Source organism: Notolepis coatsorum (genome assembly GCF_963971535.1).
Source record: "Notolepis coatsorum genome assembly, chromosome: 10".
Taxonomy (NCBI): Eukaryota; Metazoa; Chordata; class Actinopteri; order Aulopiformes; family Paralepididae; genus Notolepis; species Notolepis coatsorum.
The window spans coordinates 25,022,054-25,049,098 of record NC_140174.1 but is presented as its reverse complement, the minus strand read 5'-3'; the positions used below and the strand labels follow the sequence as shown (position 1 = coordinate 25,049,098).

Sequence of the window (27,045 nt, the reverse complement as noted above, 5' to 3'; positions counted from 1 at the left end):
TATGAACCCCTCATTAATTACTGTAATGTCATATGGTGCAACACATACCCCAGCCATCTCAAGAAACTAGAAAGCTTACAAAAGAGGGTACTACGAGTGCTGTCATGGTCCGGGTATAGAGCGCCCTCAAAGCCTCTGTTCCATCGCTTTGGTCTCCTGAGGCTCGCTGAATTTAACATTCATCAAAACGCATCAATTATGTATCAAGTTGTCAACAACATGAATCACAGACTGACTGAGCTTGTCCCAGTCTGCCAACCACTGCACATCCACAACACAAGAAATAAGCATCTTATATTTGGCAAGAGGAGAAGGCTCAATTGTGCTAGCCTAAGCATAGCTTGTAGGGGTCCACAGATCTGGAACAAGCTTGACGAAAATCTAAAAATGACTAAAACCTTTAAAACCTTTAAAAAATCACTGAAAGAGGATCTGCTTAAATCATATCTCTAATAAAAAAATTATAACTTAGGAATACAATTGTCTGTATTATGTATCTCTGTTATATGTCAGTTAGTAGGTAGGTGTGTAAACCTACCCACGTTGTATTGTTTTGTTTTGTTTTGTTTTTTTTGTTTATTGTTTTGTTGTTTATATTCTGTTTGTATCTGTGTTCAGGCTCCCTCCAAAAGCTTTAAATAGCTTCTTGGGAGACCTGGCACATGCACACAATTTGCGACATTGTCATATCACATGAGGATACTCACATGTAATGTATCGTGTGTATGTGTGAATAAATTCATTCATTCATTCATTCATTCATTCATTCATTCATTCATTCATTCATTCATTCATTCATTCATTCATTCATTCATTCATTCATTCATTCATTCATTCATTCATTCATTCATTCATTGATATGTTACCAGCTAGAGAGAGAAAGTTGTGAAATGCCTCAAATGGAGTTATCCCTTATTGTTTGGCCTCAGACGGTAATCATCTTTCGTCTTGTAATGTGTCGATACATTTTTGAGTAGTTCTAAAAATCATAGAATTCTGATCTTTTTAGTTTAGTTTATTTTTTGTTTTATTAGATACTCATAGTCTCCTCCCCTTTGTATTACAATCACAAAAAATTGTGTCAACCTTTTAATAAATACATTCATGAAATGTAACTATTTCAGTAAATGTCACTCAGAAAAGTTACTGTATGTCTCAGTTAGCTCAACATTGTCGTCATACAGTATATTTATTTCAGAAATAAATAAACGATGTTCCTGCTTCTTTGTTGCGCCTGTCCAGTGTTCACTTCCAGCGACCTCCGACCTTGCCCTGGCCCTGAACCTTTTTGCTGCAGAGAGAGGTAGGATGAAAAGAGCTGGAGAAGGGTGTAAATGGTCATAATATATCACTCGCGTCAAATCCACCAACATGTCTGTTCACTTAACAGCAAGGCATAAACCGTATGCTTTCAACAAATTATATCTGAGAGGTGATACTACGGGCGACCCATCAATGTGTTAGAATTTGAGTCAGGGTCATTTCATGATTGCTGTCTTGACCAGCCCTTGTGCAATGAAAGACATGTTGTGTCCACTGCTGTTTTTATGCTTCGGGATCTCTGGTAACACGTTCAAAGGTCTGAGATCTTTGCATAGTCTATGCAAATGTACACATAACAGTGGAAATACTGTTCACATGCAACACAAGAAGTACATGTAAGCATAATAATTATGTCAGTTTGAGACATCTATTTGTGGCGCGCCAGTCAAACACTGTGTTGTGTTAATATTAATTAAACATTTCATGGGGAAATGTCTGCCAAGTCATGGAAGGCTAAATTAAAATGGACAAATTAACTTACAATTTCTGAGCGTGTTGAATTCTGTTCAGGAGGACATTGATCTGCAGATACACAACAGTGTACAGAGGTCACTAATTGTACAGAAGTACCCATTTTCAAAAGAGTGGCCAAATGTGACCAGCAAGTGTTCTCAACCAAACCACTCACTTCATACTTCTGTCTCCTCATCTTCTCAGTCAGATCAAACTTATCTGACTCCAGCTGGTAGATACACTCCCACATCTCATTGGCTCGCTCTCTGAGAAAGTCATAGAGCATCAACAATGTCATTCTGCTCTCTTGAGACAGTCACAGAGCATCAACAATGTCATTCTGCTCTCTGAGACAGTCACAGAGCACCAGCGATGTCATTCTGCTCTCTGAAACAGTCACAGAGCATCAATAATGTCATTCTGCTCTCTGAGACAGTCACAGAGCACCAGCGATGTCATTCTGCTCTCTGAGACAGTCACAGAGCATCAACAATGTCATTCTGCTCTCTGAGACAGTCACAGAGCATCAACAATTTCATTCTGCTCTCTGAGACAGTCATAGAGCACCAGTAATGTCATTCTGTACTTGACCTATCACTCTAGAACAGGGGTTCGCAAACGTTTTCATACCGCGACCCCATTTTATTTAGGATTTATTTTGGGGACCCCACACTTAACACTTTGCCGCCCAAGCACGAGTTAACTCGTGATTCGATTCCACCCGTTGAGGACCAGAGCCACGAGTTAACTCGTGGCGAGTTGTTATTGTTTTATTCCATATTTATAACGCTATTAACGTCCGCGATCGACTTGCAGGACCTACCCACATATTTGATTTTCGAAACATGCAATACCGGCCAGATCCGCTTAGGGGCGCCATTGCTCCACTGCAGTATCATTGAGGGCGATTGAAAAAAAATTATTTTCACTGTCTGTGGGCGTTTCATATGAGCCTCGGTTCCAAACGAAGACCCTCCATCTTTGATCCCGTTACCGAACGCATATTTCAGCCTGGAATAATGGGATTTATGATTAGCCAATGGACATATCGATCTACCAGATTCCGATGACTAATGACGAAATGCTGCCTGCGATCACAAGGCCTGACGGTAGGATACTATTCCCCCAAATTACAGCTGGATTGGACATTGTTTTAAAACGTAATCGATCAGTGAAAATGGCTACTTGAACACACACTGTATTGCTAATCAATAATACTGATCGGCGTCCCCCGCCGCCCCCATTTCATCCATAGATGCTCTGTAATAGTCCGGATGCTACGCAGTTTGTTTTATTTCATTCGTATATATACAGCAGAAATGGCGTTTGATATAACGTGACTAGCCTTTAGCCTATTATCTAGCTCCCCAGAAAAAAACCGAGGCGAAAACTGCGATAAACCTTATATTCACGGCGCTATAAAATGACAACCAACCGATGGATTTTTATTTTCTTTAAGCCATTATGAAGGCACGGTTTATGCACTCAAGTGACAATGAGAATGGACAGATAGCAATACTATAAATTATATATATAGCTGTTAGAAAGTACATCGGTTTGTAAACAAACCTCTGGCCTATAAATCAGCGCTACATGCTGGTCGTCAATGTGTTAATGTATTGCATAGTTTCAAATGTGGAATTAACACTTTAATCGCCATGGGTTAAATTCATAATTTACCATCCCTCGCCAGCTCTATTTGTCTATGGAGAAGTTCCCCTTCTTTGCAGGGCTATAACTTTTTAAATTCTATTGCTAAATTGCCATTATTATGGCCCATTCAATGTCCTATATGTATTGTTCAGGGTGTAGCAACGTTAAACTTTTTCATTCACATATTCATACTAAAATATGGTCTAAAGTATAAGTATGTTTTTATCGTTTTCTGCAGCTTTCTTCAGAACGTGATTTATAGCCCTAAATGCATTATATTGATGATCAAATACAGTTTGGTAGGAATCTGTGCGAGATAAAACATTTCAACTGGATGTGCTTCTAGAAGTTTCTACGTATCATCTGATGATGACCGGATGGGCGGGGGATCGTTTATAATTCCGTGGGCAGCGTTAGATGATTCATCCAGAGTGGGTCATATGTTCATCATAGCAGTTTATATCGAACACGTTAGAATATAACGCTGAATCTTACCGTGGCTTCCTCGCGCCGCTGGCAGATGAGGGTGGAACAGAATTTTTTCTATTATGGGATGTAGAAATGCCCGATCCATTTCCAGGTTGTATAATAGTATATACGTCCAAATCATGTTGTTTTTTCGAGTTATTTGCACCGATCGATGTTCACTGTATCAAGACGGAGTCTCTCTAACGATAGCGAGTGCCCGGACCACATATGGATGAGCACTACCGGTTCAAAGGTTAATTTCCGGTTGGCGATCTGCCGATCGGCCACCAGATGGCGCTCTTGAACCGCTAGAGAGTTCAGTGGAGCTTTGCAGTGTGTCTCAGGGCTCCGGAAAGGAAATATGATTTCGATGACAGATTTTTGAAATATTGACATCAAAGACGAGTTACGGCGTCTTCGGCAAAATGAGCATGGCTAGGAATGACGTGTAAACTCGTTCACGGCGATCATAGTGTTAAGGAATATCAAAATAAAAGCACACGTTGTTGAACTTGATCATGCATATTTATTAGAACATTTAATTACAGCACTATGTTATCAATACACATTTATAAAACAATAGGCATATTTAGCCAAAATATGTTGCCAGAACAGTAAATAAAAAAAACCCACTGTCACCTACCCGCGACCCCAATTTAGGTCGCGACCGGTAGTTTGCGAATCACTGATCTAGAATGAAGGACCAAGGCCCAATTATCCACAGCTGGTCAAAATAGGCCTTGGCATGCCTTGTACCAACTCAGAGTTGTTGTTGTTGTTGTTGTTGTTGTTGTTGTTGTTGTTGTTGTATGTATTTCTTTAAACACTATGGCGTCCGTTCACGAGTATATACGTGTTTCGATTCCATGCGTTGTGGTCCAGAGCCACGAGTATACTCGTGACGAGTTGTTATTGTTTTATTCCATATTTATAACGCTTATTAGGTACCTGATCCACTAGCAGGATCTTTCCACATATTTGATTTTCGAAACATGCAGTACCGGCCAGATCCGCTTAGGGGCGCCATCACTCCACTGCAGTATCATTGATGGGATTTAAAAAAAAAATGCTTTTACAGTCCTGTGGGCGGATCATAGAGCCTTGATTCCAAACGAAGCCCCTCCATCTTTGATCAGCTTGCCGAACGTTTTTTTCAGCGTGGAATAATGGGATTTATGATTAGCCAATGTGCATATTGATCTACCAGAATCCGATGACTGGTGAGGAAATGCTGCCGGCGATCACATGGCCTGACGGTAGGATAATATTACCCCAAATTACAGCTGGATTGGACATTGTTTTATAACCTAACGTGATAGACTACTGACATTGGCTACCGGAACGCACACTCTATTGCTAATCAATAATACTGATCGGCGTTCCCCGCCACCCCCATTTCATCCATAGATGCTCTGTAATAGTCCAGATGCTACGCAGTTTGTTTTATTTCATTTGTATATATACAGCAGAAATGGCGCTTGATATAACGGCGCCAACGTTTAGCCTTTTTTGCAGCCTCCTGCAGAAAAGCCTAGACGAAAAGCGCAATATACCTTATATTCACGACGCTATAAAATGACAACCAACCGATGGATTTTTATTTTCTTTAAGCCATTATGAAGGCACGGTTTCTGCACTCAAGTGACAATGAGAATGGACAGATAGCAATACTATAAATGATATATAAAGCTCTTAGAAAGTACATCGGTTTGTTTACAATCCTCTGTCCTCTGAGGCCTAAATCGCCGCGGGGCGCCGGTCGCCATAGTGTTGAAATATGCTTGAAAGTACAACTTATTGTTTGAAGCCATGGCCCAGTAAATAAATAATCACTGTTAGCAACAACATTGTAAAGACTTGAGAATTTGTATTTGAATAAATATTTAATTAAAATAACTTTTGTCTGCGGGGTGATAGGGTTTCAAGTACAGAGGGCATCATATTGCAATGACTCAGAAAAAACTAAAATACATATAAATAAATATACATTCATCATTATTTCAGACTGAAAAAAAGGCTTCAATCCAGTAAAAACGAACATTGGAGCGACAGGGTTTCAACAGAGGGCATGGACTGACCTCAGGCCCTCCTCTCTCAGGTTGTCTATGGCCAGGGGCTGGTGTCTCTCTGCCAGAGTTTTCTTCTTAATCTCCCTCCCTGTCTGTTTCCTTCCTCTCCGCTCTGCCTGTGGGGTCCAGACCAAACACGTCATGTAGCCTAGAAAAGGCTTGGTTTATGACCGCATCAGGCGGTCAGAGCAGCACGTGAAGGAGTTAATTCAGAATTGACTGACGGAGGCATACTTCACACACTTTTCACTGCACAGAAAGAGACACACTTTTGATGACAATAACCTGATATCAAGAGATATAATGTTCCACTGACTAACAACTGGATTGACCTTAGCTAGGAAACCTCCAAAGTGAGCCCCCATGTTAGAGAGAACTTTCTTCTTCTTGGCATCGTCCTCTGACCTCTTCTTTGCCTCCTCATCCTCCTTCCTCTGTCGCTCCTCCTGAGAAATCCATTGTTATGATAAAAATTAACCCTATTGCTCAAGTGCTCATTCACTAAATACACAGACGGGGTCAGAATTGCCAAACATGTTATTGTGTCTACATTTAAAAAAGGTCCACTTCATAATCCAAATGTAAACAACTACTTGTGTACAACTACTAAAATATGGGACAGGATCATGTATTTTATAGCTGTTTAAGGGTCTGTTTACATTCGTAATGTTCGTAAACATGGGGGTAGTATTTGTAGTTCGAATTAATGATCAATTGGGAAAGTTGGTAAAAAAAACGAATTTCCCACATATAATTCAAACTCCAGAACATACTATGTTATAATATACCCCATATTTTAACACATTACTCATGACAATACGCGGACCGGGGCTTTGAATTACACATTAACATATCCAGTTCAATTTGACCCCCACTATAAACATGTCATCAACACGAATGGTATCATAATAGCATGGTACTGCAGGGATGATTCTCACGCCCGCACAGGGATGATTACAGGGATGATTACCGTGATCCTCGTCTGTCTGTCTCGTTGTTTGTCAACCCTTATGCGTTGCTGCTCAGCCCTCTCTCTGCGTCGGTTCTCCTGAAATAGAAAGTGTGAACGTTACACCGTGAACGTGTTTATTCACGCATGCCTCGTTAATCGGCTGCTATTCTTTATCGTGGCTCAATGTAACCGCTCACTCCTTCCATGCGGATGCCAACAGAGAGCAGAGACAATAGTAGAGGTTGATATTTGAAAGGAGCTGTCTAGACCTAAACTAAGCTCCATCTAACCGCACTGGTGAAGCTTACTGGACTTATTCACTCTGTTTTGCTTGGTCTGAGCATACAGTTGAAAAATACCGTATTAGTTTAATTCTGATCATTGCCATTCGTTCACACTGCAAGTCTTCGTGCCCAATTCAGATGTATTGCTCAGATCAGATTTGTTCTGTTTGGCATTCTTTTTATTTTTTATTTTAATGTGGCCAATATCAGATTCCAGTGTGAACTGGTGACGCTCCTGAACTGACCCGCATGTGTAAAGAAGAGAAAGAAGAAGATGGACGTAAAGAATTGTGACACATGTCAATCTAGAGAGCATGAAAGTCGCATTGCAAAAGATCAGACCTGTATCTGACCACATATTATGAAAGTGGACCAAATCAGAATTTAAAAACATCAGATTCCATGTGATTTGTGCTGTTCACACTGTTGTGAACAAATCTGGGTCACATTATGAGCAAATAAATCAGATTTGGGCCACTTTCGTCTGCAGTCTGAACGTAGCTCGATTCAGATTCTGACATACAGTATTACAGTATATTTTTGGGGGTTCGGGTCTGGTCAGGCTCGAGTTTTCAGGCCTGAGTAAATCTCCAGGCAGGGAATGGGGGGGAGGGGGCATTACAATCCTGTCTTTGAGCCCGATCAGCTCCTCTTCCTCCTTCTTCCTCTGGTCAAAGTGGACGTCGATCAGAGTCTGCAGCTCCATGAGATCCTTCTCCATCCTCTTCCTGTGCATGTCCTGGGGAGGGGGGGGGGGATCGGTGGATCAACACCACGCGGTCCACGCCACGCTTTTCTCTCGTCACGTCATCATAACCATTCATTACAGGGAATCAGAGATACTTCATATCACTTCAGCCAGCAAGTACATGGTCACACTGGTGCAGGGGTACAAGTTACACAGTGCATACTAACACACATGCTACAAGGACACTAAGTTACACAGTGCATACTAACACACATGCTACAAGGACACTAAGTTACACAGTGCATACTAACACACATGCTACACGGACACTAGGTTACACAGTACATACTAATACACATGCTACAATGACACTAAGTTACACAGTGCATACTAACACACATGCTACAAGGACACTACAAGTTACACAGTGCATACTAACACACATGCTACAAGGACACTACAAGTTACACAGTGCATACTAACACACATGCTATAAGGACACTACAAGTTACACAGTGCATACTAACACACATGCTACAAGGACACTAAGTTACACAGTGAATACTAACACACATGCTACAAGGACACTAAGTTACACAGTACATACTAATACACATGCTACAAGGACACTAAGTTACACAGTGCATACTAACACACATGCTACAAGGACACTACAAGTTACACAGTGCATACTAACACACATGCTATAAGGACACTACAACAGTGCATACTAACACACATGCTATAAGGACACTACAAGTTACACAGTGCATACTAACACACATGCTACAAGGACACTAAGTTACACAGTGTATACTAACACACATGCTACAAGGACACTAAGTTACACAGTACATACTAATACACATGCTACAAGGACACTAAGTTACACAGTGCATACTAACACACATGCTACAAGGACAATACAAGTTACACAGTGCATACTAACACACATGCTACAAGGACAATACAAGTTACACAGTGCATACTAACACACATGCTACAAGGACACTACAAGTTACACAGTACACACACATACTACAAGGACAGTATACTATATCACTCTACATTCAACACAAGTATTGTAATTATACAACATTGCATACATATTGTATGTATATATACTGTATATATATGCACACGCGCACTCACACACACACACACACACACACACACACACACACACACACACACACACACACACACACACGCACACACACACACATTGTTTCACCTGAATTTCACCTGAACTTGTTTTATTTAGAGAAAGAAACAGAACCTGGTATATTTTATTTATCGAGTATAAATAAAGATTGAATGAATCTTACCAGATACTCTGGAGACCCTTCACATTGGTCGTTATTTAGGCAACTTAGAAATAAATTGGAGGTAAGGAATGCCAAATCAAAGCTAGCCCATATTCAGATTGTTCAAATTTGGAAGGCAGTAAATTCAAACAAGAGCAAGATCACTACTTATTTATTTATTATTTAGCATGTACAATTTAATGGTTTAATATCTGAGCAGAAAGAGATTGTCTGGCCTTTAATTGACACTTTGTTGAAACCGGTAATTTGTTTGAAAATACTAATACAGGTTTGGAATGGAACTGATTGCCAAGCTACTTCGCTGAAATAGAATCCAAAACCACTTTCAAGAAAACATTTAAATACCATCTTGTTGTAAATTCCCCATTTTCTATGCTGTGTAGCCTACTATTATTATTTCCAGTCAGGCAATTCTTTGGACCACCAGGTGTCCTATTACTTTCTAGCCAGGCATCTCTCTGGCCAGCCCAGGGGTCCTTAGTCTGGTGATTAAATGCAGCTGCCATCTTGCCGCCACATGTTGTTTCCGCGTTATTTTTTTTCCTAGCCGCATTTCTGGCAGACGCTCTCTGATTGGCCGACGCCTGTTTCTACACTGGTTAAGCTTAGGCACTCTTTCGAAGTTGGTTAAGGTTAGAGTTTGTCGGGGGGGCAGGTGGCGCACAGAGATTACGTTCGTCACCAACACCGGGAGACACTGGATTCGCCTGTTCGAATCCAGCTCCCGGCGTTGCTATCAGCTTGGCTGGCCTCTCACACTGATACAATTGGCTGTATCAGGGGGTGGGAAAGCTGAAGGGTGGGTCCTGGGCGTTGTGGACAGCGACCCCTACAGTTCGGTCGGGGCGCCTGCTCAGCAAGGGTTGGAACTAAGGCCTCCCACACGCCACACTCCCTGGTGAGAACCTGCGCGGCCAGGTTGGCCTGCCCCAGGCTGCACATGCGTCGGAGGAAAGCATGTGACTGTCTCCGGTCTCCCGGACCAACAGTAGGGGAAAGTACGCAACAACCAGGAAGGGTGGGATGGGAGAAAAATCGGGAAAAAGGAGGGGAAGAAAGATAAAAAAAAAAAAAAAAAGGTTAGAGTTTGTCTTAGAGCGTGACGGCAAGTTCTTTCGACGGTTAAGCTTAGGCACTCTTTTGAAGTTGGTTAAAGTTAGAGTTTGTCTTAGAGCATGGCGATAGAACGCCAGGTAGTTTGCAGGCTGTTCGACGCGTGTCGTATATTCTGGTCAGTACTCTGCTTATTCTGTGGCTACGTGTCTGGGTCGACCACCGGTCTTGTGCAGGTGTGAGGTGCAGAAGAAATCGGAGTCCACACGAGCAAGTTAGAGTGGTATTTCGGTCGCTTTATTTAAGAGATTCCCTGAAGCTGGTTGTCTCAAAAGCTCTCTAAATACACACTCTTCCTCTGGATTGGTTTCCAGTGTTTACAAAAGCATTATTGCAGCAGGTTGGTCATCGTTGGCAATGCGCATAGTAGGTTAGTCAGATTGACATGGCGAGCGGAGGGCCTTAATCAGCGTTCAATTCTGGTCATTTCTCCTCGTCATCTTCATCAGTCTGCATTCTGTCTGTTGTGTGTGTCCTCCATCTGCCGGGGCACGAGCATTTAAACCTTTTCAGGCCCGCGCCCCCCTGCTTCCCGTCCGCATGAAGGACACCCACCCTCAACCAATCAAAACACTCCTGAGGCCGTGTCTGGCCTGAGTCAGGAAGAAGATCCTCCCTCTAGTAATTTCTCTAAGAGTATAGTTTTCTAATTAAAGCATTTTTTGGATTAATGCTTTCAAATTAGAATCAAGAGCTTTGTCTATAATTCTTAAAGACAAATGTACAGATTCTTTCCTTAATACTTTTACTATTGATTTGAACTTAAAACAGTTAAAAGAATATTATCCAGCCAACCAGTATTCTGAAGCCCTCTTTGGAATGTGTATCATGAAATAGGAAACTCTTTAAGTTAATGTAACTGTTTTGGTCACCTATTGTCTTTGATTGATTAAAATACTCTTGTGTAAGTAGTTGGACTATAACCATTTTTACATAGGTTCCAGTATTCCAATAGCACTTAATTTATTTGCCTATTTACCTATTATTATCACCAATTTAATATGTATTTTGTCTTTTGATTATTAGTTTCCCTGGTTTAGTCAATTCTAACAGTTCTACCCTGGTCCTTGCTAAACCCAGATCTGTTCTCAGGATCAATGATTGTCTCAACTGCTCTAATACCATAAACACAAGGCCAGACCCTTACGTTGACCTAAGGCCGTATCCTCTGAGATAATCTACTGACCTCCGTCCCAACTGAGTTCCTTTTGAGTGTCTTTATGGTTTTAACTTCCTTATCTGACAAAACCATCTATTTTAGCTTTTGTAGACAAAAGCTTATCCTTCATGGCTTTCACCACTGCTGAATCTACTCAAGGTCTGTTTCTGACCACTTTGTAACCTATTGACATGGAGTCATATTAGCTTGTACGATTACCCTGATACCTCACGCGGAAATGGGCAAAGACACAGCTCGTCACGCGATTGGGCAAACATGTCAGTGGCCAATCAGAGAGCGTCAGTCAGTGGCCAATCAGAGAGCGTCTGCCAGAAATGCGGCTAGGAAAAAAAATAACGTGTTGTTTCCACTGCTGTCTGCTGTCACATGAGTGTGTTCGTGAAGAAGTAAGTCATCAATAGCCTCCATATGTAATATCTGTGGGTTTATGATGGGTAAAGGTCATGTATTATGCATTATACACTGCCTGGTTTGGTTGTTAGGTGACTTATGTGTATTACTATGACTGGTTGCTACTTTGTGTTATGTTTGGTCCATGCGGCTAATTGATGCTAATGCTATGCTAATGTGAATATGCTATATAGCATTGTTTCAGTTATGTATATTCTAGATGCTAGCATGTTATGACTAAGTATGTATTCTGCTAATTCCTTGTCTATTCTGCTTATGTGTTGCAGAAACCACTCAATACCACCCACTCAATATCTCACTATTTCATCCAGCCTTACAACCTGGATGGAAATCACTCACTCAATAATTGGCCAGATTCACCCGATACCATTCCCATCCTTGTGTGGATGCTCATTGTTTCATTCAGCCTTACAAACTGGATGGAAATCACCTGTACTGAAGAAACCCTATCATCCTTTGATACCAACATTAAACTACAAAGGACTGTTCTCTGTCTCTGTGTCCACTCTCTGACCGGGGTGTGCTGTTGTGGTTGAAGTGGCTCCAGCAAACAACATTACAACACGTTATATCTTCAATACATCTACTAACGAGCATGGACTGAACCCTTATGGCATAGCGGTGAAAACCAATTGACTGTTAATTGTATTTGTTGATGGCAGTGAGTGCTGCTCAGGAAGCACTATTTATTTGATTTTAATTATTTGATTTTAATACTTTATACTAATAAGTATCTTGTACAATATCATTCTAACTGAGGATGAGATTGTTAATGATGTTGATAATGATGTAATTGATGATGTAATTGATGTTGATAATGATGTAATGTATTGAATATTGTAAGTGCCGGACCCCAGGAAGAATAGCTTTTTCAAGTGCAAAAGCTAATGGGGATCCTAAATAAACATAAACATAAACCCTTATTGGCAGCCATGAGCCAGTTCACGCTGTAATGATGCAGCCTTTCTCTCACAGTGTTTTCGAATCACTACAGACTACAGGAAATCAGCTGGAGAGGATAAACTGGATCCTTTTTTTCTCAGGTTAGCTGCTCCATTAATTACAGAACAACACATATATTTAATATTTCATTGTCATAGTTCCTAGTATCTGGAAATAGCTCATGTTCTTCCATTGCACAACGGTGCAGATAGATGTAATATAAATACCTATCGACCAATATCCAAGCTATCCTGTCTAGCAAAAATCCTGGAATCACTGGTAAATGATCAACTCAAAAACTTTCTCTCAGATCACTCTATATATATATTAAGATATGGAATCTGGTTTTAGAGCTAAACATAGCACTATCATAGCCACTACTCTAGTTATAAATTATATAGTATCTGACCTTGACAAAAAGAAAACACTGTGCTGCCCTTTTAGTAGATCTTTCAAAAGCATTCGACACAGTTGATCACTCTTCTATTGCAAAGGTTAATGAATGTTTGCTTCGAGACATCTGCTTGCAAATAGTTTCAGAGCTATTTATCCAAGCGACGTTAGTATGTCAAAACAGCCAATGTCCAGTCAGAATTCTTGCCCATTACAAAAGGCAGAGTTCAAGTCTTATTTGCTATTTATATGAATGATATTGTCTCTTCTTTGGGGGGTTGTCAGGCTCATCTCTATGCAGATGACACTATTGTCTATTGTGTTGCTGACTCTGTACAACTAGCCATTGGAAAGTTACAACTCTTGCAGGGTGCACTTGTTCATCTTAAACTGGTACTCAATGCAAACAAAACAAAGTTCATGCTGTTCTCTAGAGTCAAAGGTACTGTTTGTGAACATTTGCATATATCCACTGTGAATGGGTCTATTGAGAGAGTGAAAGTTTAAGTAAATTCAAATATTTACATTTAAACGCCATGTAGATAACCTGCCGACAGAAGGTTGGCTTTTTGTACAGAAATAAAACCTATTTTCCTATGCTTAGCAGAAGGAGGGTTGTTGTAGCTGTTTTACTGTCTGTTTTGGATTATGGAGACATGCTGCTGCTTCCACTCTAAAGCCATTGGATTCTTTACATCATTCTGCCCTTAGATTGATCACTGGTGACAGTTATGGTACCCATCATTGTATCCTGGTTGGGTGGTCCTCCCTGGCAGAGTGAGGTGACGTGACTTTCACTGGCATCTGGTTCTGTATAAGGCCATTATTGGTGATCTCCCACCCTACCATACATCACCGCATTGCTGGATTGCTCTGGACCTTATCATACTCGCTCTGGTGATTGACTTTTACGCTTAAGGTCCCCAGAGTTTGCTCTGAATTAGGAAAATCTGCTTTTAGCTTCTGTGCCCCAGAAACATGGAATATTTTGCAAAGCACCTTAAAACTCAATACTTTAGTATCCATTGGTCAGTTTAAATCTGTAACCATTTCACCTCAGTCTGTAGTTTGTTTTGATTGATTTGAATTGTTTAATTGATTCACATTTCTGTTTCTATATTGTTTTTGTGTTATGTACTGTACCTCTCGACATCATTGTGAATGAGAGCTTGTTTGATCTTTCAGGATTAAATAAAAATGGAATGAATTAATGAATTAATTGAATGGATGAAAATGATCAAAGTATGGAAAGTAAACATACGTCAAAGTCCACTCTTTCCCCCCCGGGGATCTTAGGAGAAGCAAGCTGTGACCCCATTGACCTGTGAAATGTCACCAAGTTACTAGTTACCAAGTTACTACTGACAATCATATCAATGTATTCCTCACCGGCTGGCAGAGCAAACAGTGAAATATTGTCTTGTTATTACTATAAGTGTTGTCAACTATGTGTATTATTCTCAAATGTGGGAGACTACTTGTGTACAGTGGTGGAAGAAGTACACATTTCCTTTACTTAAGTAAAAGTAGAAATACCCAGATAAATGAGTACTCTGGTAAAAGTAAAAGTCCTCCATTCAAATTCTACTTAAGTAAAAATAGAGAAGTATTTGCTATTGAATGTACTTATGTAAAAGTATGCATTCTACATGATGTTTGTGTATTCCAGTGCTTAGGAGCATTCAACACTTGATCCTTTGACCTCTAAAGGTTATGTTAAAGTGGTATATGGTCCAGTTATGCTGCTCTGATTGAAGGTTATGTTAAAGTGGTATATGGTCCAGTTATGCTGCTCTGATTACGTCCTCTTGAAGTTGTCAGGCTTCAAATGTGAAAGTATATAATCTTCATAAATCTTTGCCATGTTTTCTATGCTAAATCTTTTTCTTCAAAGTAACTAGTAACTGATGGGTTCAGATAAATGTAGTGGAGTAAAAAGTACAATATTTCCTTTGAAATGTAGTGGAGTAAGTATACAGTATAAAGTTCCCTAAAATGAAAATACTCATGTAAAGTACAAGTAGCTTAAAATTGTATTGTTTCCACCACGGTTTGTGTATACATTCATACGTACTTGTATTTACGGTGGTCTTCTTCTTACCATGAACCAAAGAAGCCAGAGGGGGTAGAAAAAAGAGAGTGAAAATGAATTACTAACCAAGGATTCTTTTACAACAAAACGTGAATAAGAGTGAGAAACAATCACACAAATCTCTCCTGGCATAAACAATGTGGGGGATAAAATGTAAAATGTACGTATACTGAATAGGATACTCTTTGGATAATGGGCGATAGCGGCTCAGGAGGTAGAGTGGTCAATCAGAAGGTAATCAGAAGGTTCCCGGTTAAATTCCGGTTCCTCCTCCCGAGCAACGTGTCGAAGTGCCCTTGAGCAAAGCCACTTAACACCTAACTGCTTCCAATGAGCAGGTTGTCACCTTGCATGGTCGCCTCCGCCGTCGGTGTGTGAAAGTGTGCGTGAACGGGTTGTAAAGTGCTTTGGATAAAAACACTATATGAAATGCAGTCCATCTAATGCAGCGAGATGGAGAGCACTGGATGGGCCCAGAGTCACAGCACACTTCACTGGGAATTTGCATTAAGGTTAAAAGTGGAATCATATAAGCATGTGGTCACTCTTTGCTAAGATAAGATATTTCTTTAATGATCCCCTTGGGGAAATAAGAATAACCATTTACAGATACCATGTATAGACCTACAGTAGTAATTCAGAGCCTGACTTGTTCATTCCTAGCAAGAGCTCTCTCTCTATCTCTTTCTAACACCCACATATGCACAAACACACTATCCCTCCCTCTCTCTGTCTCTCTTACTATCATACACACACACACACGCACGCACATTTACATTTACATTTAGTCATTTAGCTGACGCTTTTATCCAAAGCGACTTACAAGTTCTGTACAACAAGCCATCAGGAAGGGCACAACTCTATCAGCTGAGTAACAATGTTCATCAAAGTGTTGAGTGCTACAGTGTAGGTTAGTTTATTAGGACAAGTGCATGACAGTAAGGTTAGTTAGGGTTAGATTTTTATTTTTTTTAATTCAGATAATGGTTGAAGAAGTGCGTCTTTAGTCGACGGCAAAAGATTGGACGTGTTTCGGCTGTCCTAACTGGGGTGGGTAGTTCATTCCACCATTGTGGGGCAAGGACTGAGAATAGGCGACTTCTCTTTGATGACCCTCCCGGAGCTTGGATAGGAGTAGGTCTGAGGCGGCCAGAAGATGCAGAGCGTAGGGGTCTTGAGGGTGTGTAGTTAGAGACCATTGACCGGAGGTAGGCAGGAGCGGTTCCCTTTGCCGCACGGTATGCTAGGTCGAGGGCCTTGAAGCGGATTCGTGCAGCAATGGGGAGCCAGTGCAGGTCCCTAAGAAGTGGGGTGACATGGGCCGACTTCGGTAGGTTTGAGATCAGGCGGGCCGCTGCGTTCTGAATGAGTTGAAGAGGCTTAGTGGCAGTGGCCGGGAGGCCAGCGAGCAGTGCGTTGCAGTAGTCGAGGCGGGAGATGACTGTTGATTGGACGAGGAGTTGGGTGGCTTCTTTTGTCAGGAAGGGGCGGATCCTTCTGACGTTGCTCAGGAGGAATCGGCAGGTTCTGGTTGTCGCTGCGATGTGAGCAGAGAAGTTCAACTGGTCGTCGAGGACAACACCAAGGTTCTTGGCGGTCGGGGACGCGGTCACAGCTGCATTCTCGACTGTGATGGAAAGGTCGGTCAGGGGGGAGGATTTGGCCGGCAGGTGGAGCAATTCTGTTTTGCTTAGGTTCAGTTTGAGGTGGTTGGTCGTCATCCAAGCGGAGATGTCGGACAGACAGGCCGAGATCCGCTCAGAGACGTGGATATCTGAGGGAGGGAAGGAGAGGAAGAGTTGAGTATCGTCGGCATAACAATGGTAGGAGAAGCCATGAGACGTGATAATGTTACCCAGTGATTTAGTGTAGAGGGAGAAAAGAAGAGGTCCGCACGCGCACACACACACACACACACACACACACACACACACACACACACACACACACACACACACACACACACACACACACACACACACACACACACACACACACACACACACACACACACACACACACACACACACACACACACACACACACACACACACACAGCCTCTCTCTCTACACATAGCCTTCAACCTGTACACATATGCACACACAGCTGTACATCATATCTATAATTCCAGATATCTCTGTACATGAATGAATGAATGAATGAATGAATGAATGAATGAATGAATGAATGAATGAATGAATGAATGAATGAATGAATGAATGAATGAATGAATGAATGAAATATTGCAGAATGGGTACAATACAGTACGGCTCAATACACACAATTGTTAAGGGGATGCAGACCAGAGAAAGACGTTTGTCTTGTTTACATCAGGGTCCCCCATTTTCAATTCATAGTGAATCATATTTGAATGAACACACACACACACACACACACACACACACACACACACACACACACACACACACGCACGCACACACACACTTGACCTCCATGCAACATTTCAGCCTCCTAGGCACGAGACCCTCTTCTTGGAACCAAGTATGGTTTCGTCGATATTCCAATGTACAGTTATAGATTGTATAGCTTACGCTCTGCTCTTAGTGGAACTATCCCTTTATCCACTCTAATAATGAATAATTTTCTCCACATGCACACACCCATCCGCCTGGCCACACCCACATCCGCTCCTCTACATAAGCGGGGTCGTGGCCACACACATCAGCTCCTTCCCTATTTTCACCACCGAAAAGTGTCTGTACAACACCACTTTAAGTTTAGTGCCGAAATAGTTAATGGAGAAGAGGAGCTGCGTTGACATTGTATCTTTGTTTTCTCTCTCACTATTTTTCGAGAAAATAAAGCGATAATGTCTTCATCACTGGAGAGTCTAGAAGATGGTGATCATTCTGACCTCCACCAGCGCTTTGCATTGGGGCACGCGTCGCTGAGCAGTCGCGTTCCTCTTGCAATAGTGAGAGTGAACTTTTGCCTTTTTTATTGTGAAAGAGGGTTGTGTGTATCATGTTTTTCACGTTTAAGTAAACGTGGCATTGAGTCCACAACTGGGTTAGGTGTTAGCCTACAGAAGTTTACATGTATAGCTCTTGTACCAAGGCCTTTGGCCTCTCTCTTTGGTCTGTGTTTTTCTTACTTTAGGGTAAAGGTGTAAAAATTCAGGTGCCAAGTTCGCACATGAGCCTGAAGCCGTGTATAAAGCCAGTTTTTGCACAAACAAGGTTATCGTGTGTGGCTGGCGAGCAGAATGTGAAGCTGTTACCCTAACAGGTATAATGCACTTTCATGTAGCACGCTACGACTGGTGTCATGGCTCTGCTTTGTTGTTGCATCGTATCAGGGGTGAGGGGTCATAAGGGGTGGACTAATAAATCCCTCCCCCCCTTTACTGATTGGCCAGGAGGTGGGACCTCCTGCCTGTCAGTCTCCCTGTCGGCTGAGGGGTCAGCGCATCCAGGGAGGGGGAAGGGGGGGGGGGGGGGGGTTCCCTGTCACAGGATTTCCCCCCGGCCATGGAATACGTCACTGGGTGCGTTTTCCTATTGGCCATGAGACGTCCGTGAGTTTACAGGCTCTGTGCTGCAGACCGCTGTCATTGTCAAAGTTGGATGATGCGATGCATTCGAAAACTGTTCGTTTTCTGCTCTGCTCTCTATTACAGTGTGTATTGGGCCGTTGGTCACTTGGCCCAATTATTATTACATGTATCATTTTCAATTGTTACTCACGTAGAGGTCTCTCTGGGGGAACTTCTGTCTTCCCCTCTTATGTAAAGAGCAGAATTGACGGGGTTGCCCTCAGATGCGTCATATGAGACTCGTGTCTGTGTCTTATTGACCGGCTTCCTGCTGCTCGTCCCAGACGGCATGGAGGGAACATTGTCTGGTGTTTCTTATTAGAATTCACCATTGATGTGTTTCGGGTTCTTGACGTGCATATAGCGCTGGCCCTGGGTGCTTCCAATGTGGAACCACGTTATGGGACGGCGCGCCTTGGTTGCCCAATTCATAGAAACAGCATTTTTTATGCGGGCGACTGGGAAGGAGATTTTTATCTCTACCGAGCGCCAGTGCACTAGGTTAGACTCGATGACTCACGTGCATCTCCGGGGGGAGATGACGGAGTAGATCATTACATTGGCGGAGGGGTCTCACGCCCATGAGGTGGGCCACCAGGAGCAGCGCATTCACGTACTGTCCATCTTGGTGGCGCCCTCTGTGATGTTTTAGATCAACACGCGTACCTACACCCCTCTTAGGACTGGGGATGGCGGCGTGACTAGGATGCAGGACTGGTTCTGGTCGCACCGGACCAGGTCAGTTAACCCGTTGTCCGCAGGGGCGCAGATCTGCTGTTCTGGTACCCCGAAGGACTTTGTGCTTTTCCGGGGGGAAAATGCCGGGTCGTCCGGGCTTCGCAGGGATTGATGTCGTGGATGTGTGTGTCATATGTATGCCACTACGAGTTGCCCATAACAGTGACGTGCTTGGTCCATACTGTGTTGTACCTTGCGCTGTGTTAGGGGGCCTGGTCCTTCTCCATTGTTTCACCCCTCCCTCCCCCTACTGGGCGGGGATGGGAGGGGGCTGTCTGGGTGGTTGCTGTCAGCCCCTCTAGGCATCCCTGTGTAGGTCCCGGTCCGCCAGGCCCGGACTCATTCTCGTCGACCTATTGGCCTAGGTTAACCCTTTGAAAACTGGAAACACTTGTACTGCTTGTATAGCCTGTGTATACGCGCAGTTATGTTTCTAAGTTTTCTTGGTGGGTTAAGGGAACAACCGCCTCCTGTTAAACTAAACATAGGGAGGTGGTTGGTGTTTCCGGTGTGTTGGTAGCAGAGTCGACTCTAATAATAATAATAATTATTATTATTTAGGACCTGCTCAGAGGTCATTAATCGGCATGCATGCGATGCATGTATGCGATTCGTCTCTGCGATTAACCCATCCCGTCGTCCTTCCCCCCCAAGGGCAGCCGGGAGCAGACAGGCGTCAACGTGAGCCGCGCCAGGGGACCAATCCAAGTGCTCCTGTCCGTCTTCGTCAAGGACGCCACAGCGTTAGCGATCTTGTTGTTGTGCATGTTTTTCTATTGGGTTTATCTTATCGGGGGGGAAACCCTTGCGAGCACGGGGAGAACATGCAAACTCCACACAGAAGGAGATACCCCACCTGGGTAACTGGCATCATGGAAACCTGGTCCCCAAGCGGGAATCGAACCCTGGACCTTCTTGCTGTGAGGCGACAGTGTTAACCACTACACCACCGTGCCGCTCGGGTTGAGGCCGGGCTTGACCCCGTCAGACCGAGAGTATGCCCCCGCAGGTCGGGTTTGTGGAGGTCATGACATGGTGCACAGCATACCGAACACCCCTTCCGCCGGGTACTGTTCTCACAGTAGACCCCTTAGGCGCCTGTCTAGTCCGTAGTGCTCCAGGCACAGGTCGAGTTCTGGCCTGTTGCCTGGATTGAGGGATCAACCCCCTTGGGGGTTGTCTCCCCAGCACGCCGTCTGGCCCCACAGTATTGTGGGGGTAGCCTCTTGGGGCTTACAGCCATGCCAACCTGGACACGCCCGATCTCGTCAGATCTCGGAAACTAAGCAGGTTCGGCCCTGGTTAGTTCTTGGACGGGAGATGCCCTGGGAATACCAGGTGCAGTAAGCTAGGGTGCTTCAGAGCGGCATGCCAGGGGGGAAGGGTCTGCTCTTGTTTGGGCCCTGTCCGATACGCTGGCGATGTGGGGGGTGATGTCACCAGTGACCGTCTGGTGGGGCCCCAATGCTGCGGCCTCGTTGGCCTCACCAGGCCCCTTTTTTCGGGGGGTCCTGGCCCTCAGGTTGTCCTAGGGCCGGGACCTCCTCCGCGCTCCGCTGCTACGGCCTTGCCACGGGGTTGGGTTCTTGACCTTCGACCCTGTGATGTTGGGGGCTGTGACGGAGGTGTTTTTGCTTCCCGTCCATTCCCTGGTGGCATGTGGGATGCGCGCCTGAGTGGTCGGCACTGGTCGCGGGTCCTTCTGAGTGAAGGTAAGTCCCACGGTCTGCTCACCCTGTGCGTTTTGAGGTGCTAAACCCTCTTTGCACAGTTGGATCCGATTCCCTCCCGTCCTCCTCTAGGGGGGTCCAGGGGGCTCGGGTCCTCCCCGGTTCTGATGTTTTTTTTTTTATCCTTTATTTATCCAGGAATGTCCCATTGAGATACAAGATCTCTTCTTCCAGGGAGTCCTGACCAACACGGCACACAACAAGTTTCAACATAAAACAGGGCATTAAACAAAAAACATACAATTCAAATATAAATACAGAAGGCCATTTGTGCAGTGGCAAGGAGCATAATCAAATCAGCAATAGCATCAGGTAAAACAGTTACATGTTTCATAAAGGGCTAATCGTAGCATACCTTTAAAAGCATTCACAGTAGGAAGTGCCTATAGACAAAGTTTTACTTGCAGCGTATTCCATAAAGAGGGAGCATAGTGGGAGAATGCAGCTTTACCAAGCTCTGACTGCATCAAAGGAACATTTAAAAGCATCCCATTTGCTGCTCGTCTGGTATTAAAAAAGCAAGTATAAATGGTTGTGGGGGGCCTCAGCGGGTACATCTGTCGAGCTTCCGCTCTGCTCAGCTCCTGTGTTCCACTAAGAGCAGAGCGTAAGCTATACGATCTATAATGTAAGGTTATTCTATAACCCTAGTTATATGAGTATAGCGAGCGCTCTGCTCTGACTCACTGAGGACCCCGTGGTCTTCGCCTTCGGTGGTGAAAGACTTGGGAAGGAGCTGATGGTGTGGCCACGACCCCACTTATGTAGAGGAGCGGATGTGGGTGTGACCAGGCGGATGGGTGTGTGCATGTGGAGAAAATTATTCATTATTAGAGTGGATAAAGGGATAGTTCCACTAAGAGCAGAGTGCTCGCTATACTCATAACTAGGGTTATAGAATAACCTTACGTTTTGCTTGTACAGTTGTAGTTTCCCCCACCCCGCCTACCCAACCACCCCCACCCCACCCACCCAACCACCTCCAATATACAGTTCCCCCCCCCACCCCACCTCCTCCAATGTACAGTTTCTACGTCAAATTATATACTCTCTTTTTTAGACTCTTTTTGTATCACAAACAGTACTGTATTTGTAAATCTGGTATGTCATAAATGTATAGATGTAGCAGTACTGTCTATCTGTATGTTGTGTATGTCATATATGTTATGATGAATTGAAAATGGGGGACCATGATGTAAACAAGACAAAAGTATTTCTCTGGTCTGCATCCCCTTAACAATTGTGTGTATTGAGCTGTACTGTATTGTACCCATTCTGCAATCTGTTAATAAAGTTTTCAATCAATCAATCAATAGGGCAGAACCTGTGGCTGCTAGAGGGTGGCGAATTCTGTGGATCAACCAACAGATCGACCTATAGAGCTGCTGGTCCCAGCAAAAAATAAAAATAAAAACATTCTGTGGGTCCACAAAATCAGTCCCCCATTCATTCTCTAGACTTTATACCTGATGTTTGAGTCTCTCACTCCTCTGGTTTCTGGCTTCGTGAGAGAGTAGCTCATTAGCTCATGTTCACAAACATTGATTGATTCCCTATGCCATGGAGATAACATATTGGAATTCTTGATTTGAAATGAAATCAACATGGATTCATATGAAGGTCTCACCTCCCTCTCCATGCTCCTCCTCCTCCTCCTCCTCCTCCTCCTCCTCCTCTGCGGAAAGAGTGAACAACAGAGTGAATAAAAGGAGAGAGTGTCAAAACTACTGAAGCAGGATGCAAATTATTATCCTTACCCTCCTCCTGGTGTTCCCTTAAAGAAAGAATAGAAATGAAACCATATGGTGTATGTATTACCGGTACTATAAACAAATTAAACTATTGTTTATGAATCAGATTTGATTGAAGGCTGGCTCACTCACCCATGATCTTCCTCGACATCCGACATTGTGACTCTGGAAAGAGAAAATCCATAGAAGATAAATGATCAAAATGAATAACTCCATTGTTTTATACAGTATTATAAACCCCTATCCAACTCTATTTTATAGTGTTCTCATTGTTCACATTATACAGTATAACCCCTCTCCAACTCTATTTTATAGTGTTCTCATTGTTTACATTATACAGTATAACCCCTCTCCAACTCTATCTTATGTTCTCATTGTTTACATTATACAGTATAACCCCTCTCCAACTCTATTTTATAGTGTTCTCATTGTTTACATTATACAGTATAACCCCTCTCCAACTCTATCTTATGTTCTCATTGTTTACATTATACAGTATAACCCCTCTCCAACTCTATCTTATGTTCTCATTGTTTACATTATACAGTATAACCCCTCTCCAACTCTATCTTATGTTCTCATTGTTTACATTATACAGTATAACCCCTCTCCAACTCTATCTTATGTTCTCATTGTTTACATTATACAGTATAACCCCTCTCCAACTCTATCTTATGTTCTCATTGTTTACATTATACAGTATAACCCCTCTCCAACTCTATCTTATGTTCTCATTGTTTACATTATACAGTATAACCCCTCTCCAACTCTGTCTTATATAGTGTTCTCATTGTATACATTATACAGTGGACATATACTGTATGCATTCTATTTAGTGGACGCTTTTATCCATGTACCATACAAATGTGTAAATATTTTGCATAGGGGATGCCAGTAGCATCCCTATATTATTTCTTATACTGGCAAACCCTAGTCATTATTACTCTTCCAACATTTAAATCCAGATGGCTAAGATGTAATGAAGGGAACAGAATTTACCTCAAGCCCCGCCCTCTTTTCATGATCCTCCAATTACAATTGTTTGTCCGAGGCAAGCGACAGTTGCGATTGGAGGATTGGGGTTTGAGATACAGTAGGGCAGTTGCCATTTTGTCTGGCGATGGTGTCAAGTGAGTAAGCGTGTAATTCTGGTCACTAGTGCTCAGGACCTGTCCCCCCACAGCCTCCAACCACTCACCAGCACCACCAGCACCATGTGATCACTTACCACAGTCTCATCCATTTGTGGAGGGTATTTCACTTAGGAGTGAGTTTACACCAAGGTGGCTAACATCGCAAGGTTTCAACCTTGTTACACTCACCCCTCTAAACTCACGCCACACTCCACGGTGACTCAGCCATATCATCCGAATCACGGCACCACTTGTAACGGCAGTCACTAGGTACCAGCAGGCACTTGTCGCTGAGCACCTGTCCTCAGACAGCCTCGAACCGCAAACCCTCCGCTCACCAACACCATGTGACCGCGTACTGTATCCATTCTGCCACCTGGAAAGGATCCAGTCCAGGTGGCAAAGTGGAGGGTATTTAATTTAGGAGTGCGTTTACACCAAAATAGACTTAGGAGGGGTGGTGGTGGGGGCACTGTTCAACCACCCTCCTAGTACGCAGAGAGTTGGACGACGTTCCACTGTCAAACATCTCCAGCCCAAAAAGGAAGTAAACTAACCAGTGCTACCTTTACTCATATTATTTTCCCATACCATATTGAATAAATAATATTATGTTATTGTTCCCCCCATAATTGTTGTCTCTTTTACAAATGAGAATTGACAATTTGTTTAAAATAGCTGTAGTTGTTTATTCACTGTGTCCATGGAAACTACGATGAACGCAGCCATAAAAGGCATGGTTTCCTTACGCAGAAAAGATAGTCTGTTTACATTTCTGATAACTACATCACTGCATAACTGTTCAGAGTTCAGACATGCTTCATTTTCGGGTTTTTTTGTGATAGCTCTGTATACAGCCAATACAAAGTTATTGCCTCATTTTCTTTCAAACTAATTTGGGTGTCTGGATTCGGTCCAGTTAGCAGGCTGTGAGGTACAGGCGTTAGAAGTAGCTCTGCGTAAGAGTGTGATGTTCAACATGAACAGGGGTGTTTTTGTTGTAAGGGAGAGGTTAAGAGAAGGCCGTTTGTAGCTAATGAGCTAGGAATAGAAGACACTAGACCAAGGGAGTGTCCAGTTACCCAGGCTAAGTAAGAGCTACGTATCAAGAGAGGAATCCTTTGTGGTAATTTGATTTATAAGAGAGAGAGGGGGGTGGAGAGATTATGCTGTGCCCACAGGCTACTATTAACACCAGCCAAGTCAATTATTATCACCTGATAGTTCAACCCCGGTGAATCATACAGGGGATATATAGTAAACAAATGAACACAGGGTTCCTACAGTCCTGAAAAACCTGGAAAAATCATGGAATTTGTGTTGAATTGATTTTAATTAGTGAATTTATTCATGGCTCATATATCCTAGATTTATTTTTCCAAATCAAATCATATAGGCTACATTTTGTGTCAAGCTTGGCTACTGGCAGATCTAGTTATCTTTGAAGAAATTTAAACTAAAAAACAAAACATATTTCCTGATTATTTAAGTCTCAAATGATTGTTGTAGTTGGGACATTCACATCAACTATTCAATAATACAATTGAGGACCTCAGACGAAGCCATGTAAATCTGTTTTAGGTTTTCAGAGGAACAATGTTTTCAAACCTTATTATCTAAATATGGTAGGTTAGAGTGTTGTGTTCACTCGTAGTAAAATAGGGACTGCTACCTTCATTTAAGCTGTGATTGAATGCTGGATGCTGAAATGCAGAGGAGCGCTGCTGTAGGGTGAAAAAAACCCAGTTTTGGTTATGTACATGTATTGTAACTTTACATGGTGGTCCAACCCGGGGGCGGGTTCCATCACCATGAGGGGCAAGGACCCTGTTCCAAACCCACTGTTTATTTTCCAAAATACACGGCTGTCAATCTGAAAATGAAACAAATAAAAGTATAATGTAATAAATTCCTGTGAAGTTGATCCTTTGGTGATGACAAGGTATTTGACAAAGACCCATCTGACCCAGGCTCATGGTGATGCTGTCGCCTTAGTTTTTATAGAGTGATGGATGACGAGAAGCCAAGCGGCCTAACCATTATGGGAAATGACCGGACACCCCAACGATGAAGGCAATCTTCCAAACTCTACCCTCCACACCGACAACAACTGGGCGCCCGTTCCCAGACCGTCGGGCTTTGAGCGCATTAACGTGGCAGATCAAGAATTGAAGAATCGAAGCCGGCTTGAGTCGTTCCGATCCCTCCATAGTTCACTTTTAGCCTTGACCTCAGTGCATGGGCATGTAGAACTAAATAAACACGGGCGCCAGAACAAGACAGATGAGGGATTGAGAGGGGAATTCACCACAACGCCTTTACTGTCACACGGTCCTGGCCAGACGAACAGATAGAGTGACACGCAGACAGACAAGAGAGACAAACAGGCTCAAGGCACAAACTTTGTCTCGGCATGGGTGTACCTGAATTTTAATAACTCATTATGCATTGATTGAGACTATTAAAAAATGCATGACTCACGACGTCTTCCATGGACGACTTGTTTGGCTTAGGCTACTAAATGAAAAGCCCAGATTTCAAGATTAATTTATTGAAATACGCTCCCCACCCTGGTTCATCAGTTGATATTTGGCTTGGGAGGGTAGGCTTCCAGTCCACCTGCCTGTGATACTAACAGATGACCTTTACAGCAAGAGAAATCCACAGATGATATCCCTGAAGGATGTCCTCTTCCACTACGCCATATTCTACTGGGTTCATTGTATCAAAACACAGCAGGTCGTTCAGTATCCTGCACTGTGACACGGTATTAAAGAACCTGCCATA

At 43.0% G+C, this 27,045-nt stretch overlaps 1 protein-coding gene across 1 annotated transcript; it reads right to left on the bottom strand.

Moving 5' to 3' along the window:
- Positions 1–1,245: 1,245 nt before the first annotated feature.
- Positions 1,246–14,575, bottom strand: LOC311235228 (troponin T, slow skeletal muscle-like; the record flags this gene model as incomplete). Its single annotated transcript, XM_084322638.1, has 8 exons — positions 1,246–1,291; positions 1,805–1,845; positions 1,952–2,042; positions 5,976–6,082; positions 6,299–6,412; positions 6,937–7,014; positions 7,825–7,941; positions 14,519–14,575. 8 exons carry the CDS (start codon positions 14,573–14,575, stop codon positions 1,246–1,248), a joined length of 651 nt encoding a protein of 216 aa, XP_084178764.1.
- Between the last annotated feature and the right edge of the window lie 12,470 nt (positions 14,576–27,045).